This window comes from Desmodus rotundus, chromosome 8 (assembly GCF_022682495.2).
Source record: "Desmodus rotundus isolate HL8 chromosome 8, HLdesRot8A.1, whole genome shotgun sequence".
NCBI lineage: Eukaryota > Metazoa > Chordata > Mammalia > Chiroptera > Phyllostomidae > Desmodus > Desmodus rotundus.
The window spans coordinates 1,076,098-1,093,842 of NC_071394.1; the positions used below are offsets into that span (position 1 = coordinate 1,076,098).

At 62.7% G+C, this 17,745-nt stretch overlaps 2 protein-coding genes across 3 annotated transcripts; both read right to left on the reverse strand.

Moving 5' to 3' along the window:
• Positions 1-3,992: 3,992 nt before the first annotated feature.
• Positions 3,993-8,843, reverse strand: LY6L (lymphocyte antigen 6 family member L). Its single transcript, XM_045181668.3, has 5 exons — positions 8,695-8,843; positions 7,280-7,407; positions 6,811-6,936; positions 6,542-6,658; positions 3,993-4,677 (listed from the first exon to the last, which is right to left on the reverse strand). The coding sequence occupies exons 1-5, from the start codon at positions 8,841-8,843 to the stop codon at positions 4,454-4,456; spliced, it is 744 nt and encodes a 247-aa protein (XP_045037603.2). The 3' UTR covers positions 3,993-4,453.
• Positions 8,844-11,108: 2,265 nt separating this feature from the next.
• On the reverse strand, positions 11,109-14,161 carry LY6E (lymphocyte antigen 6 family member E). Of its 2 annotated transcripts, none has more exons than XM_024572243.4 (4): positions 14,028-14,161; positions 12,427-12,530; positions 12,091-12,210; positions 11,109-11,995 (listed from the first exon to the last, which is right to left on the reverse strand). In XM_024572243.4, the coding sequence occupies exons 2-4, from the start codon at positions 12,476-12,478 to the stop codon at positions 11,772-11,774; spliced, it is 396 nt and encodes a 131-aa protein (XP_024428011.2). In that variant the 5' UTR covers positions 12,479-12,530; positions 14,028-14,161; the 3' UTR covers positions 11,109-11,771. The 2 variants fall into 2 exon arrangements, with proteins under 2 accessions (XP_024428011.2, XP_045037650.2); XM_045181715.3 differs by having other exon boundaries at positions 12,427-12,533; positions 14,028-14,071.
• Between the last annotated feature and the right edge of the window lie 3,584 nt (positions 14,162-17,745).

Genomic DNA, 17,745 nt, shown 5'->3' on the forward strand with positions numbered 1-17,745 from the left:
AGGACCATAGTCTCTGACTTAGAGGCAGTCCAGTTAGAACTCAATAAAATAAAAGATAAACACAAACGTTCACACGTAAAAATTAAAAAGAAGCACAATTCAAATGAACACAGTTTTTAAAAAGAGAGTATCTTACATATCTTTTAAAAACATCTAGAACAGATAAAAACACCACTTCCTGAACTCTTTGGGGTACAGTGGAGGGTGGTATTTTGGACAAAATTTAGATTCTTCTGGACTTATATAAAAGAAGAATAAAGACAGTATTCTGTTCAGAGGCTCATAGTCTAAACTTTTCCTTTTGAAATAATTTCAAATCTTTAAAAAAAAGTTGCAAACAAGTGCAAGAACTGTTCTACGTAACCCTTTACACAGATGTTCCAAATTTGAACACCACGCGTAACTGTGGAACAGAGATCCAAGCCGCAAAGCGAACACTGGTGCAGCCTGATCATCTAGCCTGCAGGTCTTGTTTGGGCTTCACCCACGGTCCCCCCAGGGCCCGTCTCCAGTCCACCAGCCGATCGAAGACCACGCGGCTACCTTGCCCTCTCAGTCCCGTCCGGTCAGCAACAGGCGGTCTGCCTTGATTCTCTCCTGGCTTCGACACTTTCGAAGAGTAACGGGCGACTCTTTTGCGGAAGTCTCATCATCTGGGCTTGCTGTTCACTCACGACTGCGTTCCACTCAGGCGTCGCGGCGACCGCGTCGCTCACTGCAGTGTGGTCTGCTCTGCTCTGCTCTGTGCGTCACATCAGCACAGGCGATGCTGACCTGTCCCCTGCCTGGTGCGGGGGGGTGTGTGGTACCTGGCAGGCTTCTCCACTGCGAAGCCGCCATTTGTCCCGTTGCATTTAACACGTGTCTTCTGAGAGACACTTTGAAGTGATGCACACGCCCCATTTCCTGTCCTCTGTGTGCCCCCATATCTAGTGTCCGTGACGAGTTTTCCCCGAAACAATGACTGCTGTGGAGTTTCGCCAGCGATGGTGCCGTTCTGTCGTTCTCTCTGCGTTGACTAGTTGGAACTCTAAGGCATCCTACTCCACTTCTCCCATCCGTACCCGAGGATTAGCTAGTTTTTGAAAAGAATTTATTGATCTATTTTTAGAGAGAGAGGAAGGGAGGGAGAAACAGAGAGAGAGAAACATCAGTTAGTGGTTGCCTCTTAAGCGCCCCCTACTGGGGACTTGGCCTGTAACCCAGGCATGTACCCTGACAGGGAATCGAACCCGTGACCTTCTGGTTTGCAGGCTGGCGCTCAGTCCACTGAGCCACACCAGCTGGGGCTATTCTTTTCTAAAGTTCAGGTTTCTGAACTTCAAAGTTCATTGTCTGAGCAGGAAATGTTATTTTACTGTATTTAAAAACCAGGATCTGGGCCAGTGCGTTGCCGTTGGGAGGCCTCCGTCAGGGGAGCTGTCCCCACACTCACACCTCTTTGCCATGAGAGTCCACGACCCGTCCCCTCCCATCCCTTTTACCCCCCTCCTCCCACAGCGAGTCCTGACTTGTGACATCGATGTGTGTTAGCAGTTTGGTTTATGTGTCTGAGGGTGTATTTCTCTGGGTTTTCATGTTCGGTGTTCATTTGGCTTCTTGAATTACAGCTTTATGGTCGGGTTTTTCCCCCCCCCAAAATTAGAAAATTAGCGGTCATTATTTCTTCAAATAGTTTTTCTGTACTTCTTTGTCCTTTCATTCTAAGGCACCAGTTACACAGATATGGGCATTTTTGGTATTTTCCATGAGGCTCTGTTTATTATTTTCTTAAATACCTACTCTTTGTGCTGTTCTGGTTGGATAACTGCTGTGACTTCTCCAGTTGACACAAGTCTTTCTTTCTCCTTCCCGTTCTGCTGCGGGCCAGCCGGGGAGCATTTTGTCCGGGCTGCCACAGCCCCCGTTCTGTTACTCACTCTGTTTCACTTCCTTGCTGACACTTATCTTTCCATTTATCTCAAGAGTAAGTCCTCTTAACCCTTGGAACACGGTTGTAGGAACTGCTTCAGAGACTGCGCTAATTCCTAGCTGAGGTTTCCCGGATTGTCCCCCCCCACCCCCCGCCCCGACACCTTGGTAGAAGCAGCAGTTCAGCTGAAGTTCATGGTGCATCTGGCTTGGATGCCAAGTCCGTGTGTGCACAGCCCAGAAGGCAGCCTGGGTTTTCCCCCAAGCCGCACACTCCGCCTGGCACTTTCCGGTCACCTGAGGCTCCTCTCTCGGTCACCCAGTCAGAAAGCTGGAACTCAGCTGCTCCACGTGTGGCACGTGACCCACCCCTGCCGCCACACCTGGCTCACGAGGCGGGAAGGTGTGCAGGGAGGAAAAAGCCCTCGGGTCTTAGCCCATCCTCTTGGGATCCCAGCCCCTTGGACCCAGGAGCACAGCTCTGAGGGGAGATCCCTGACCCCCGTCCCCCCAACACGATCTTTTCGCCTCAGCACTGACCCAAAGCTCAGGCCACCAGAGAGTCCTGGTACCCTGTGCAGAGAGACAGGAGCGGTAGGTGGTGACAGTCCCACCTGGCCAGTGCGGGGGACCAGGTGGGGCTTAAACTCAGCAGGAAAATGCACAGCCATAGCGAGGAGGAGGGAGGTTCTGCTCCAGATTGGGAATTCAGGGTCCCTGCCAACTGCAGCGGTCTCTTTGGCCTGAGGGGACTAAGGCCCAGGGCGTGCTGATCTGCAAAGGCCCTGGGGCACTGAGAGGTGGTCAGCCCACCTCAGTCCAAGGAGGGAATGGTGGCTAGTGGGAGATTGGGGGCAGGGGTGCAATTGTGGGGGCAGGGGTGAGGAACTGGAGTCAGGCAGGGGTGCGGATCCTAGGGGCAGGTGAGCGGGTGGGGGTTGGGGATAGGCAGGCTGGGGCAGCTGGGCATGGGTGCAGGTGTGTGGACCCAGCACTCCCATTAGCAGCCTGGCTCACATGCAGGTGTTGATGTGAACCGACTGGCTTCATCTTTGTGAGCCCCCCATGCCCCCTGCTCAAGCTTTAACTCTGACTAACCTAACTGGCCCTGGTCGGCTGTGCCCTGCAAGCCCACACCACATAATCATGCCGATTCCCATTGAGAACGGCCCCAAAGGTGTGACCACCGAGACAGACAAGACACTGGTGTTGGCATCAATTCTATGCAATTACCCGCTGTGAGACCACGCCCTGCATCCCTGCACCTTGTCAGTCACCTGCAGGTCGGCTGGGGTCATGCGTTTATGTAACAACTGCCGTGTGTCAGAGATCACCTGTGCAGGGTGCTGGGGTCACCCCTGCTCCTATGCCATCCCTGGAAGTAACTGCCCCATGAAGAAACCTATTAGAAGCTACGGAGTTGCCTGCTAAGGGTTTTGGTCTCAAGACCCCTCTACAGTTTGGGTTGCTGTGCCTCCAGGGCATTCAAGCCGCCCCCCCAGGGCTCCGCTGGCTTGTCGTCTATGCCAAGGGCCCTGCTCTCACCTGTCCTCTAGCCCCCCATCCTCCAGGATGTCCCATGGGTGACCCAGCTCAGGCTGACAGCCATGCGCTGGTCCTTGGCTTCACCTGTCCCAACCCAGTCCTCACCTGTGTGGCCCTCCAGGCACAGGACCGTCATGGGCACCTCCAGCCCTTCCACCGGCCCTCACTGTCTCCAACCCAGCTGCCCATCATCCCCTCCCAGTGTGTCTGCATCCCACCACCCTAGATAGGCCCGCCTACCCCTGCCATGTGCCCTGGACCCTCCAGTCCCCTCCCCCACTCCCCAAAGAGGCCAGCTGGCCCTTCTGAGGACCCGGACCTGAGCCTGTGAATGCTGCTTACTCTGTGCTGGGTCTGGGACGCAGGGCCTGTTCCCCTGCTCGGCTGCCGGTAGCCCAGCTCGATGGTTTTGTCCAGATGTGACCAAGACCGAGGCATGGGTGGCACACAAGCACAGAGGTCTGCTGGGACAGGGGGACATGGTCTGGGCGTGGTGGGTGGCAATGGCGGAAGGCGCTGGAAGGGGTGCGGTTGAACAGGAAGTTTATTGGAAGGAGTGAAGGTCATGGTCCCAGCGCGACTCTGCCTGAGCCCCCCCTTGGACATAGGTGGCCGGGACCAGGGAGAGGTTGGCCAAAGAGACAGAGCAAGTTGGAGCCAGAGCCAGGGCTGGAGCCACCGCCCGGCCTTGCCAAGGCTCTTCCGGCCCTTTGTCAGGCCCGGGTCAGTCTTTTCAGGGCAAGAACCCTTGTACAGGGAGCCGCTGCCTCACACTCGGAAAGGTTCATTCCCCGTCAAGGAACCGGGGCTGTGTTTGTTCTCCAGTCTGTGTGGGCGGAGGGCCTGTGCGGGGACGGGAGGGGCGCCCAGTCTGGGGGGCGACGGCAGTGGCACCCGCCCTCCTTGGAGGTGGATGTCCCGTCCAGTGTGGCAGAGGGAGGCGGGGCGGAGGCCGGGGTGGGCGGACAGGGGGCGCCTGCAGGGCGAGGGCGGTCGCTCACAGCAGGGCCCCGGGGAGGGTGAAGCCCAGTGGGAGCAGCAGCGCCCCCCGCAGGGCCCAGGGCCGCCCCGGGTTGGGGGCCTTGTTGCAGAGGCTGTGGTTGCAGCACTGCCGGGCGATCCTGCCGAACACCTGGGACTCTGAGGGCCACTCGTACACCCTGTTTGTGTTGGGGCACTGGGGGGCGCAGCGCTTGCTGAGAGAGACCTTCACCCCTGAGTCTGCAGAAGAGAGCAGGCAGGTGGTCCCCGGGGCCCAGGAAGGAGAGCCCTGGGGCGCCGTGGGGTTGCTGTCCCCACCGCCAGGCCCCTCAGAGCCAGAGGACGGCTGGCTGCACAAGCACTGCCAGACGGCTCCTCCTGAGCGTGTCACGGCCCTACCCTGCAGGGCCCAGGGACGGGGCTGCCCACGGTCACCTGCGAGTCCCAGCAAAGGCAGGGTCCAGCTCTGGCCCTACGGGCAGCTCTGACCTGAAACCACACTGGCCCGGGCCACCCTGGGCAGCCCAGGGCCCTTGAGGGAGAAGCAGAGCAGAGAGGACAGGGACGGGGACCCCGTGTGTGCGCTCAGCCGCGGGCTTTGGTCTCCGGGCCGCTCCTTTAAGGACGCGGCAGAGAAGTCGAAGAAACCGTCAGGGGGAGCAAAGCTCTCAGGCCGGGCCCAGCTGTGGGAGAAGAGACCGCCCACCACTGCCCTTTGGCACAGCACCAGGTGGCAGGGTGCTTGTCATGCCGAGTTACGCTGGAGTTGTGTTGTAGCACTGAGGCATGCTGCCGCCTCCTCTCAGGGGAGAGGCAGGGCACTTCGTCCAGAGGGCCCCCGGGGCCTGACCTTGGGCAGCTGCCCCCGCCCCAGGACTCAGGGGGGACATCTCCAGGCAAAGGTGGGGGGCAGGTGAGGGGCCTGCGGGTCAGAGCTCCCCCACTCCCAGCCTCCCCGCTCCCAGAGGCACCATGAAGAGGCCTCCAGCCCCCAGTTCAGGCTGAGAAGCTGTGACGTCACACTCGGGCGGGGCGGCCAGTAAAGGAAGCAAAACTGGGGCGGGGAAAAGCGCAAATACTCGGCTGAAGCTGCCCCTGCCAGCCGTCTGCAAGTTCCTTCTCTCAGCGCGGAAAAGGGGCAGGCGGTCACTGTGGGTTGGGACGGGACCAGGAGGAGGGCCTGGGCCTCGTGGACATACCGGTCCACCTCGAGTTCTAACAGAAAGGTGAAGGTGGAAGGAAGCACGGTGGTGGCGGTAGGGGTGGCGCTGCCCTGTCCACTGGTGCCCTGTCCACTGAGGCAGAGGCCCCCTGCACAGCAAAGTCACAGCCTCAGCTGTGCCCACGTTAGTCACTGGGGCCTCCACTTAGGGGTTTAGCCCCAGGGAGCCCAGTAGTGGGGCGACGTGCGCTTTCTGGCATCGTGACTGGAACGGCAGGCGAGGGAGGCCCCAGGTGCATTGTGGGGAGCTGGTCACAGAAGGCTGCCCCCACCGGGCCCGCAGGACTCGAAGCCACAGAGGAGGCGGCTCTGCTGTAGCTGGCAGGTCCCCAAGGACTGCCCACCTTGTCCGCAGAACCAGCCAACCCTGAGCGCGGGTTCTCAGAGAGCAGATGGCCTGTCCCCCTCCCGCTGTATCTGGCCATTTGTGTCCTTCTGGTGGCTTGCTGGTGACATTTCAGTGGGCTGGGCACATGTTCAGATCTGAGTTTATAATCTCCTGTACGGCTCGTTTATGAAGCGGAGTCCTGGCAGGTGAGCTCACAGTCGCCCTGTGGGCGGGTGGGCAGGTGAGCAGCAGGTGGGGCCGGCAGGTGGCAGGCCCTGGGTGCAGCGTCTGCTGCCACAACCCAGCCTCTCGCCTGTCCTGCTCTCCCGTCAACTCAGGGACACCAGAGTCTCTGCCCAGCTGACAGTTCCTGGGGCAGTGACACTTAGTGACGGAAGTACTCCAAAAGGAGGAGGGGAAGGGTGGCCCCAATTCAGAGTCCGTGTGGCAGGAGAGAGGAGCCGCCCCCCCCCCCCGGCCCCGCAGAGAGCCCAAGGGTCCAGCACTACCCGGGAGAGGCTGCACTGCCCCTGCCAACACTCCCGGGGACTCACGTAGAAAGAAGGCCACAGCATGAGAGACGCAGACGCGGTCCGTGAGGGAGCACAAGGTGGGCGTGCACAGCTCCTCCCTGGCGACTTTGAAGCACTGGTAGCAGGTCAGGTTCGTACCTGCAGGGCGGCCCCAGGGCCTTGCTGGAGCAGGACTGCGCCTCCCGGAGCGTGCAGTGCGCTGGCGCGAAGAGCCCCAAGAGGCGTCCCGCCGCCAGGCCTGGAGCCCCCGAGGCCCCTCATGGCCTCTGCCCCCCCAGCCTGCCACTTACCTGACTGTGTGCTGCCTCCCGCAAAGCCGTGCGGGGCAGCCCCGGGGCCGCGCCAGAGCAGGCCTGCATCCCAGCCCACCAGCAGAGCCCACAGCACTATAAGTGGCCCCTCCATGGCGCTCAGGGCTGGAGGGGCACGACAGAGAAGGAGGCTTCATCCCGAGTGCCCCCATCTCCCCCAGCAGCATCACCCCTTCCCTCTGTCCCACCTCCCTTTGGTGGCCCTCCTCCCAGCCCCCTGACCCTCTGGCTGCCCTTTTCCCCAGAGCGCCTGGTGTGGAGGCCTTCTGCCCCTCCTGCCCCAGGGAGAGTCTCCTGGAGTCCCGGGGATGGCAGCCCGCACCACCAGCCCGCTCCGGCTGGAGCAGCAGGTGGGGACGGGACTCTGTCTCCTGGTGCCCCCCCCCCGCCCCCCCCCCCAGGCCAGCCTCAGCCACAGCGGCTGCATCCTTCTCTCCCTGGAGCAAACCTTCCCGAGGCCGGGCCTCGTTCTCTCCACAGGGACACAGGGACCAGATTGGGTCCCTGCCGCTGGGGCCCGCGGATGGCTGAAACAGAGAGGTCCACCGCAGGTGCAGCGGGAAGCAGTCCGGTGGTCTGGAGATGGACAGAGGTGGAGACATGAGGGGCAGGGGGGTCATTTGAGTGAGAGAACAGGTGACGTTTGGACAATCAGAGGTGATACCAAGGGCAGCCCAGTGGCAGAAACGTCACGAGCCGGACCTGGAGCAGGGACCCAGGAAAGAACATGCTTGAGGGCTCAGGGGTGGGGGGATGGGTGAGGAATACAGGAAGGAAGAGGCAAAGGGTGGGGGTGGGGGGAGGAGAAAATCTTGAATGTTTTCATCCTTTGTGAGTGCTTTCCCATGGCCCCTTCTCTGTGGGAGGGGCCGTCTGGGAGGGCCCTGAGCGGGGGCGGGGGGGGGGGGTGGGGGGTGGGTGGGGGGTGGGGGGTGGGGGGTGGGTGGGGGGGGGGGGCTTGGAGCTTAGGTGAGCGCCACTGATCAGCAGCCTCCCGAAGAGAAGACTCCTCAGCCGAGGCCCTGCTGTTTCCACAGGCTGTGCAGCCACGCAGGGCCTGGGGCCGCGCCCTGCCGAGGGGTGGCAGCCCCCCACTCCCCACTCCACCCATGCATGCAGCTCCCACCTCACCTTCCAGGCCCTACCAAGTCTCCCCTTTGTCCTGTCCTTTATTCTTGTTCCTCAGGAGCCCGTCCTCATGGGCCACATTAAAGAGTCAATGACACTTGCTCAGCCAGAGAGGGCTTCTGCTGCCGTGGGTGGTGCGGGGCCCTGTGAGGCAGCCTGGCAGCTGGAGACTGGCAGCCAAGGGACACAGGGGTCAGTGAAGGAAAGTCACTAAGAGGGGCGGGTAGCTAAATGGGCCTTCCAGGACCCTTGCTGAAGGGGTGGGGGTGGGACGAGGGGCCCATTAGATAGCCAGAGGGGGGACTTCTTTGCTAAAACTGGATTTTATGAGGAAGGGCCCAGGAGAAGGTTCGGGAGCCTGAGTAGAGTTTGGTCAAGCAGAGAACCTTTGTCCCCACACAGCACAAAGCCGCTGACATAGCAACAGCACCTTCTCTACCTGAAGGTAGGGCAGGGGTCTGCTGGGGTGTCTCCCCTCTGGTGCTGTCCCCTGGGATGTGCCAGCTCTGAGGGCCCCGCCTGGAACCAGGTGCCGGCTGGAGACACTGCCCGCTCCTCTGACCCCTCCCAGAGCCCAGTCCTCCAGGGCTGGCCCCTCGGGGGCAGCTCCCCACGCCCAGGTGCCCTCATTCGGGTGTCAGGTGGCCACACAACTTTTCTTTCATTTTTAAATTTATTTTTTGCAACACAAATACATTTTAAAGCGAGACGGAGCTCTGACCCAGTCTCCCTCACCCCAAATAAGCCACTGCCCCAGGTTTCTCCGTGTCTTCCTTCTGGAAAACATCTCCCCCCAGGGCTGGCACTGTTTGAAGGGCCTGTAGGGGTGGGGGTGGGGCGGGAGGGCTCCGGGCTGCATGGTGAGCATCTCCACTCGGCCCCATTGCTGTCTCCCAGGGGTGAGGACAGATGCCACCTACACGCAGGCCTCGGTGTTCCCACCCAGCTGATGCCCAGGGCACAGCGGCCACGCTTGTTCACTCAGTCCCGCCCCCTACCCCCCTACCCCCCACCGCCCCAACTCCAGGCACGTCCCACTTCCTGCCAAGGTGTTGAGTCCCTTCCACCTGAAGACATCACATGTCCTGTTCTGACGTCTCCCGGGGCTGCCCTTCCCAAACCACCATTGTGAGGTTACTTCCTAGAGAAGGTCCCAGAAGACTCCGGGGTGGGGCTCACAGGGCCGGCCTGTCCGCTCCTGCCATGAGTCCCTGCTGCAGCATGGTCCTGGTGCACTGCCTGCCTCCGGGGTACACAGGCAGGTGCTAAGGACTGGGAGGCGGAGGTGCAGGGCCTGGGAGGGACGGGGTGTGGGTACCTCGGTAGCAACAGGAGGCTGGGCACAACCAAAGGACCGACCTTCCTTCTGGAGGTAGGGCTGGGGAGCCACCTGGGAGGGGCAGAGGCTCTCTGGGCCGGCTGTGAGCTCCCACCCCATTGGACATGCTTGTTCACTCCCAGGGACCCCCACCGTGGGCAGAGGCAGGGAAGTGGGGGCTGTCACCTGGGCACTGAGACCAGGAAGTCCAGACCCTTGACAGTATGCCCAGCTGGACAGCATGGAGCCTGGGCAGATGCCAGGGCGGAGGAGAGTGGGGCCTGGTGCACTACACAAGCTTTCCTTTCCCCTCCCCTCCACCCGCCTCCAGGGTCCCCACCTCCCTCCCCTCCCTACCGCTCCTCCCACAGGCTGCAGAACCGAGGAAACCGAAACTGGAGTCCCCGGTTCCTCCTCCCACCAGCTCAACTCCCTCCCAGGGAGGGGCTGCAGGGACCTGGAGCTGCAGCGGGCACCCCAGGAGGTTTGGGCTGCCTCGACCCTGCCCTCGAGGGACTTGGTCCTCCCCCTAGAGCATATGGAACCCTAGGCCTCAGGGTCACAGACCCAGCAGGGCAAGTGGCTGCAACCTCCAGGCCCATTTCTACTTAGCAACCTGGGGACAACTCTGAGGCTTTGGGAAGAGGGACGCCTGGTGAGTGTCACTGGGAAAGCAGCAGCTGGTGCCCAGAGCAGAGCTCAGGCTGGAGTCAGCAGGAACAGCTTCCGGTTGCACAGGTGTCCCACCCCTGTGGCCCGCCCTGGGGCTCCCCAGTCCCCAGATTTCATTCCAAATTCCTGACAGAGGCTTCCCGTCCACCAGTGCAGCTTCCTCTCGCCCGGCCTGTGGTTTGAGTGGACGGCATGGCTCCCGCATTTTACGTGAGGACCCGGAAGTTGGATGGTCGGCTCCCGTGATGACGTCACCTGTGTTCCAGGGGTCACCTGTGGGCCCTGAGTTCGTCCGTTTTAACAGCGACTGCCCTGTGCAAAGGTCCTCGCTGGCTGCTGACCTCGGGCCGGGAGACGGGCTAGAGCCCTGAGCCTCCGTGGTGACAACTGCCCCACGTCCCTGGATGGGTTCTCGGGCTCTGGACATGGGCACACTGTCTGGCCAGGACCGCCCGGAGCGTCCTGAGGAATGAAGGGCTGAACCCCCACCGAGCGCCCTTGTACATTCACCCTCCGCCTCCCACCCTGTGGCGGGGAATGCACGTCGCCCACAGTACACCCCACTGGCTGCTGCCCCGGGGCCTCCATCTCCGGGTCCCTGCAGGCTTGTCGAGGGACATGGGCACACAGCAGGGATGGCTGGGGGCTTGGGAGCAGCACCCTGGCCCTCTAACCAGGGTCTAAGGCCTCCTCCTGGGGAGCCCCCCGCCTGCTCCCACAGGCCCTTAGGGAAGGTCTCGCTTAGCACGCGCCACGCTCCTGCCCTCCCAGCCAGGTTTCTCCCTCCTCCTTGGCCCGACTGGCCCCAGCATCCTGGCCCCAAGTCCCAGATCCCCTCACGCTCTCTTCTGTCCACCCCCACTCCTCCCTATGTAGGGTCCTGCCTTCCTCCCAGAAGCAGGTTGGCATCCCTGCTTCCTGAGCTGTCCTGTCTGAGACAGAACTTCCCACGTCACCCCGCTCAGCCCCGGGGAGGTGGATGTGGAAGACACGAGGTGAGGTTCCCTTCTAGGCCTTACAGGCAGCTAGCTGTGGACTTGGGGGTCCCCTCCCCCCACTGTCCGCAAGTGGGCATCAGGGAAGAGCAGGACCACAGTAGAATCCCCAAGCACCCCTGGCTGGGATGGGGGTTCCCAGGCAGCCACAGCAGAGCAGGAAGGGGAGGGAACATATGTTTATTTGAGGCACAAAGCAGCAGGAGGGCCCCAGGGTGGGGGTGGAGGGAGGGGGTCGGATGGGGCCCCAGCTGGATTTGGGGTGGGAGCGGAGTCCTGGGCCTGGCAGCCTCGACCTGGAGGCTGCCGTTGAAGTGAGTGGGATGTGGGGTGCGGAGACGCCCGTAGATGGGCTCTGGTGTTGGGGCTTGGGGCTCTCAGGCTGCTTACCCCTGCCCCTCCCCCAGCACGGCCAAGACCACGCAGACACGCCTGTCCACACAGCTGGGCGTACCCGCAATCACAGCATGCACCCCCTTCCAAGACACAGTGCCACGAAGCACATCCTACACGCTACCATCTGGGGTTGGACAGGGCCCAGAGGGGGACGGGCCCTGGGGCTTAGGTGCCCCTTGCCGTGGGTCCCCCAAGATCAGTTCTGACTCCTGGAGCCACAGGCTCCAGGGGACCCTCATCCGAGGAAGGTCACATCACTGACTAGTCGTGCGGGCAGCTGTCCCCTCTGGGAGTGGAGGCAGGTGCAGGGAACAGGCCTGGTGGTGGGGACTGAGGCTGAGGGGGCAGGATCAGGCAGGGACCATGGGGTCTGGGTGGGGCTGGGCTTTCCTTCCTGAGCTGTGGGAGTCGGCCGGCACAGGGCCCCACGGTCAGGGTCCGAGCCGCAGTAGAGCCGCCAGCAGGCTGAGCAGGAGCCCGGCGCTGAGCACGGCGGCACTGGCCCGCAGCCCGCCATCAGCCGCACTGATGTTGCACAGGGAGCTCTGGCAGCAGTAGGTGCCCATGGACGCCACCCCAAGGTTGATGTTGGGGGGGGCGGGGCAGACCGGGGAGCAGCCCTTGTTCAGGCTGTGGCCAAGGTCCACCATGTTCCCTGCACCAGGAAACAGGTTGTGAGTGGAGGAGTGGAGAGGCAGCGGGCAGGCTGGGGCCAGGGGCCGGAGCGGGGAAGGCCTGGCCAGCACTCACCGATGCCCGCAGCGGCAGATATGGTCACACAGTAGTTGTCAGAGTTCGAGCAGATGGTGGGCTTCAGGCAGTAGAAGTTGCTTTTCTGGTCCGTGCAGGAGAAGCACATGAGGGGGTGGGCTGTGGAAGGAGGGGCCTGCTGTAGGGGACACCCAAGGGCAGGTGTTGGGGCAGGGGGGAGCAGGGCACCTGGAGTGGGGAGAGGGGCCTCTTGGGTTGCACAGAACAGGCCCCTGGGAGACAGCCTGGAAGGACCCCTGGGCACTGCTCAGGAGGGCGGTTAGGGAGTCTAGGAGAAGGGCACAGCAGCCCAGGGACCAGCCCGGAGTGCCTCACCTGGCTCCGTCCCCAGAAGGGCCGCCAGCAGCACTGGCAGGAAGACTTTCATCCTGTTGCGGGCAGGCTCCCGGCGACGTCTTGCGTGACCAGAACGAACGCCCCTGCTTTGGAGACACAGCTTGAGGGGGGCGGGGACCTGGGCTCCTACAGCGCAAGGAGCCTGGTGACCCCACTTGTGGGGAGTGGGCTGCAGCTCCTGGAAGTTGGGCAAGAATGTGGGGTCTTCCCGCTCCCCCCTCCCACTCAGTGCAGACCCCTTTTAGCTGAGCCCCTCCCTGAGCCTGTGGCTGGCTGAGCTTGGGGGGGGGGAGGGGGGGTTGGGCACAGGCTCTTCTCCAGAGGTAGGTGAGTCCGTCCGTGGGGGGCTGCCCCGTGCCCTCTGACCCCTTGGGCAGAGGCCTAAGGCAGTGGGTGGGAAAGAGCACTTTCAGGTGACTAGCTGGGTTCCGGTTCTGCTTAGCAGGAGGCCCAGTGTGGGAGGAGGGGCCTCCAAGTGCTGTCTGCAGGGGCAGCTGTGGTGGGGGTGGAGTGTTTCAGCCCCCGGAGGTAGTTTCCAGGAACCCGGAGGATAAACACCAGAGAGAGAACAAATAGACTTCCACCCCGGCTGGTGGGGACTCTGAGAACGGGCCCCCAGCCTCTGCTGCCCAGCCAAGGCCTGGGCTGAGGCCTGGGGGTCGGCAGCTGGAGCTGTGGAAGTCTCCAGAACAGTGCTGAGCCCAGCGGGTACCTGTCCCTGGGCCCAGGCAGTTCAGGGAGAAAGAAGCCTGTTTCCGCCTCTTCCCTAAAGTGAGGTTTGTGTGTGGAGGAGCCCTGAGCTGTCCTCACAGAAGCTCTGGGTATGCGTGGCCACACACAGTCATAGCCAGCATCCCCAGCGTCCCCAGCCAGGCATCCAGCCAGGCGGGTTGAGCCGCCCAGAGTGGATCTGCGTTAGCAGGGCCAGGCCTCTGTCACCCAGGACCCGGACTCCCAACTCCTCTGCCAGGCTCATGGGCATCCAGTGACTCCCGCGGGCAGGAGAGGCAGGAGCCTGTCCTGGTTCCCAGGGGTGAGGAGGGACCAGGTGGCCCGGCGCAAGGGGCCTGGGCACTAGGCACCTAACATACTTGCGTAATCTATGCCAAACCGGGAGCCTCACCGCCGGCCGGGGCGAGCTCCCGTCCCGGGGTGACCGACCCCCTGGGGCAGTCAGTTCTCCCGCCGCCGCCAAGACCACAGCGCCTTCTCAGGTCAGGAAGGCTGACCCCCATTTCGCCCGTGAGGGGTCACGGGGAACCCAGATTTGGATGATGCGTGCCCAGTGCACCCGCAGCCCTGGGCTGCCAGTCACGGAGGGCACCAGGCGGCGGTCTCCGCACGCTCCGGCCTCAGGTCTTTGGAAAGATTCGGCGGGGCTGGGGGGCTGGGAGCGCAGGCTCAGCTACGGGGACTGAGCCTACCCGCTCCCGGACTCCCAGCCTTGCCCGCCGTCTTCTGCGCCTCCCCAGGAGGCCCCTTGCTGGATCCCCTCCCCGCCCTACAGGGTATCTTCCGCGGCGCCCAGGCCTCGATCCCCGTGCCCCCCGCACGCCCCCGCCCGGGGCCCGGCGACTCACCGCGCTGGACTCAGCTCCACCACCAGGCGGAGCAGCCTTAGCCAGACTTGGAGGAGGGCTGCGGGGCGGGCGGTTGGCTGGGCGGGCCGGAGGCGGAGCCAGGGCCTAAGCGGGCGGGGTCAGACATTCCCGTGCAGGCGGGCGGGGGCCGGGGGCGGACAGGACTCACCTCTAGGCATCTGCTCCCTGCCTCCTGGTCTCAGGCCCCGGCAGAGGCGTGGGGGATGGGCTCTCCCGCACGAGCCCGAAGACCCACAGGTGGCCGGATGCGCGAGGGCCCGAGCACCGCGCTGGGAATGCGTCCAAGGCGGACGACCCGGCAGTAGCTGAACTCCCTTTTGCAGAGCTGGGCGGGGGCGGTGAGGGGGCAGGTGAGAGGCCTTTGGCCAGGGCTCATCTCGGGCTGAGCTGTTAACCCTTCCACGGGTGGGGTGGGGTGCTGGTGACCAGACCCACAGAGCGAGGCTGGAGGAGGGGCCTCTGGTTTCTGTGGCTTCTGGGCAGTGGTGTGGGCAGCAGCCACCTCCAGCCCGAGAAGCCCCGTAAGCCATCTTTGCAGGCTCTGGACCCCTCCTCCCCTGGGTGCAGGGCCACCTCCTATGAGGGCCCCACCCAGGCCAGGACCCTCTGCCCAGGATGGACCCAGGCCTTCTATGTGCTCGCTGGAACTGCCCAGTCTGCAGCTAGGGGTCCACTCACAAAGCCAGCCTGCCTTGACCTTCCTCGCACAACGAAGAGGCCTGACCAGTGTCCAGGTGGCCATTCAGTGCCTTGTCCATCAGTGTGTACTCACGGCACACCTGCTGTGTGCAGCCTGGCCTAGACCTGACCCACACCCCATGGGGCTGGCTTGCAGTCCAGCCGGAGCACATCTCGGGGTGGCTGTTGTGGCCACATACCCCTTAACCTCGGAGGGCCCTGTAATTTGTCCTGCTGGGACCCTGTGTCCCCTCCTTTCCATACCTTACCATCTGACCATGGGCCCCAGTCCCAGGTGCCAGAAACCCCAGGAGTCCCAAAGGCCTGGGCCAGCATCTGCAGAGCTCATGCGCCTCGTGACGGGCAGCGCAGACTCGCTGTGGCCTGCGTCCCACACCCTAGGTGTCCCCCCCGCCCGCCCCTGCCACGACTGCCCTGCTGGGGAGGAGGGCCCTGTCCCTGGGCCGCTGACACTGGGGAAGCAGGTGAACTCGCCAGGGGTGCGCTCTCTGGCCACCTGGGCCACACACATACCCTTAGGAGTGTAAGCGGGAGGTCTGGTTACCTGGGTCTCTGCTGGAACCTTGCAGTGACAGTGGCCGTTTGGGGCGTGGCTGGCGCAGGAGCCACCGAACCGTCCTCTCAAGGTCCAGAGTTCTGTGGCCCCTTGAGGTGGAGAGTTTGGCGTTGAGGTTGGTTCCGATCTGGAACTTTCTCTCCATCTCCCCCTGGGAGGGCCTGGGCAGTGGGAGGGCCACAGACTCCATCCCAGTGCACCCCGAGTCTCTGGGGTCACCCTCCACATGGTGGCCCTTCCTGTCCTTTAGCGAGGGGAGAGATGGCTTTTGTAAGTCTGCACCCCCAGAACGGCTCTCTGAGAGGAGCTGATGACATGCTCCCATCTGTCAGGGTATTTTTTCCAGAAGACACCACAGACCCCTTTACCTAGGTAAGGGGTTGGCCTATCAGGATGTTAAGGGGCTTGAGAGAGGACATCTCCCTTGTACGATTCTCCTGGTTAAGGAGCAGCCTAGGAATGGCAGGTGGCGACCCGGAGGCCTGTGCTGGTGGGTGGTGGGTGGAGAAATGGCTGTGGGGCTCCCTCACAGCAGCTCCCCAGGGTGGGAGGGGTGATGCCTGGGGAGACCGTGTTCCTCCTAGGCACCAGCCCCACATCCCGGCGTCTTGGCCAGGCAGTGGCCTACCAGATCCCACCTGTCCCCACGTTCTCAGCACCCCCATCGTTTCACCGGGAGGCCTCGCTGGGCAGCCCCCACCTTCCCACCTGAGGGCGGGGCCTGCGTCCCTGTCCCTGGTGCTAGTCCCCTTCCCGCGGCCTTCGGCGCCCTCTGGAGACCACAGCGCGCTAGCACCCTGCTGCAGGTTGGGAGGCCGTGGCCAGTCAACCCCGGCGGCGGTGGTCAGTCAGCTGGCTGGCTCTCCAATCTCTGGAATCCTCGGTGGATCCAGGGCCTGGCCAACTTCATCCTTTCCCTGTAGCTGTTTCGATTTTCAAGGCCTCTAGGCTGTTCCTCCTCTGGGCCCAGGTCAGGTCCCTGTGCACTCACACCTGACCTGCAGCCTTGGGGTGCCTCCTCTCTCACAAGCAAATCTGCTTCAAGCTGTGCCCGGTGTCCTGGGAGTGGGGAAGAGACCCACCGTAGAGACCCCGCAGCTGTCCCTCTGGGCAGTGGGCCTGGGTGCCTAGTCCAGTTCTGGCCCCAGGACCCTGCAGGTTGGCCTGGGGCCCAGCTAGGCTGAAGAGCAGCCAGCAAAGGCCAGGACCGACCCCGTGCACCTGGAAGGCAGAAATCAGCCATCTCTGGCCAAGGGGAGCCCAAATGGCTGGAGGCTGGGTGGCCTCTGACACAACCTTCGCTTCCAGCAGCTTCACTCCAGGCTCTGACCTCGATACTGTTCTCAGAGCCCTCCGCCCCGCCAGCGAGTTTCCCATCTATAGAGGTCACCCTTGGGTTGAGGGGGCGAGGCTCACGCAGCCCCAGGCCCAGGCCCTGACTGAGCTCTGTGGCCACCTCACTCAGCAAGCAGGGGGCAGCAGCTCTGGCCTCCAGAAGTCACTTGGGTCCAGGATCACCAGGCCTTTGCAGAGGAGGTGATTTGTAAAATTGCTACTAGGAAATGCAGAAAATGCAGCCCTCAGCACCCCAGATGGGAAAGGAGAAAGTCAGCGAGGGCATCCTCGTGCCCAGCTGCCACCATGGGGACGGAGCAGGCCTGCCCTCTGGGAGAGGACCCGCCAGGTTCAGGCACCCTCAGGACTGCCAGCTCTGTGCTCTCCCAAACACCCTTTGTCCCTGGTCACAGGGCCCCCTGGGTGGCTCCGTGTGCCACCCCTTGTCCCTGGCTGACTTCTCCATGCCGCCGAGAATGGAGGAAATGGGTGGGGAGAGGACAGCACCACATGGGTGGGGAGGGTGTCAGTTTGGGTGCTCTGGGAAGCAGACGCCAAGGGACAGTGAGAGGTGCAGAGGGCCTACTGGCAGGGGGACCCACGGAAGATAAGGGGGGCTGGGGAGATGAGAGACCTTTCTGGCTGGGAAGCAGGGCCCAGCCCCTGCAAGGAGGGAGGGCAGAAGCGAGGGCCGGGTGAGGGTGAACTTGGGGCTGGAGAGCAGCGGGGTGGCGCGGCCAGGGGACCGGGGCAGCTGAGGGCAGGCACCCTTCCGCTCAGCACTGGCTGGAAGGGCCGGGGGCTGTAAATCCGCCTGACACAGGCGCCTGATTCACTTCCCTGGGTGCCATGCAAGGGAAGGGAAGATGGAGAGCTTTCAAACGGCTGTGTTGTAACAACGTTTAATCTCCTTCCTGCTTCATGGCTCTTTGAACTTTTCACTTGTCTCCTGACTTAAGGGTCTGGCAACGCTGGGGAGTTCCCCTGAGACCCCCACACCCTGAGCCGGCCTCGGCCTGGGCCCCTGGACCCAGTTCTGTGGGCAGTGTGGGTGGGGCTCAGGCTGTGGGCGGGGTCAGCCTTGGTCTCTGATCCCACAGCTGAGGT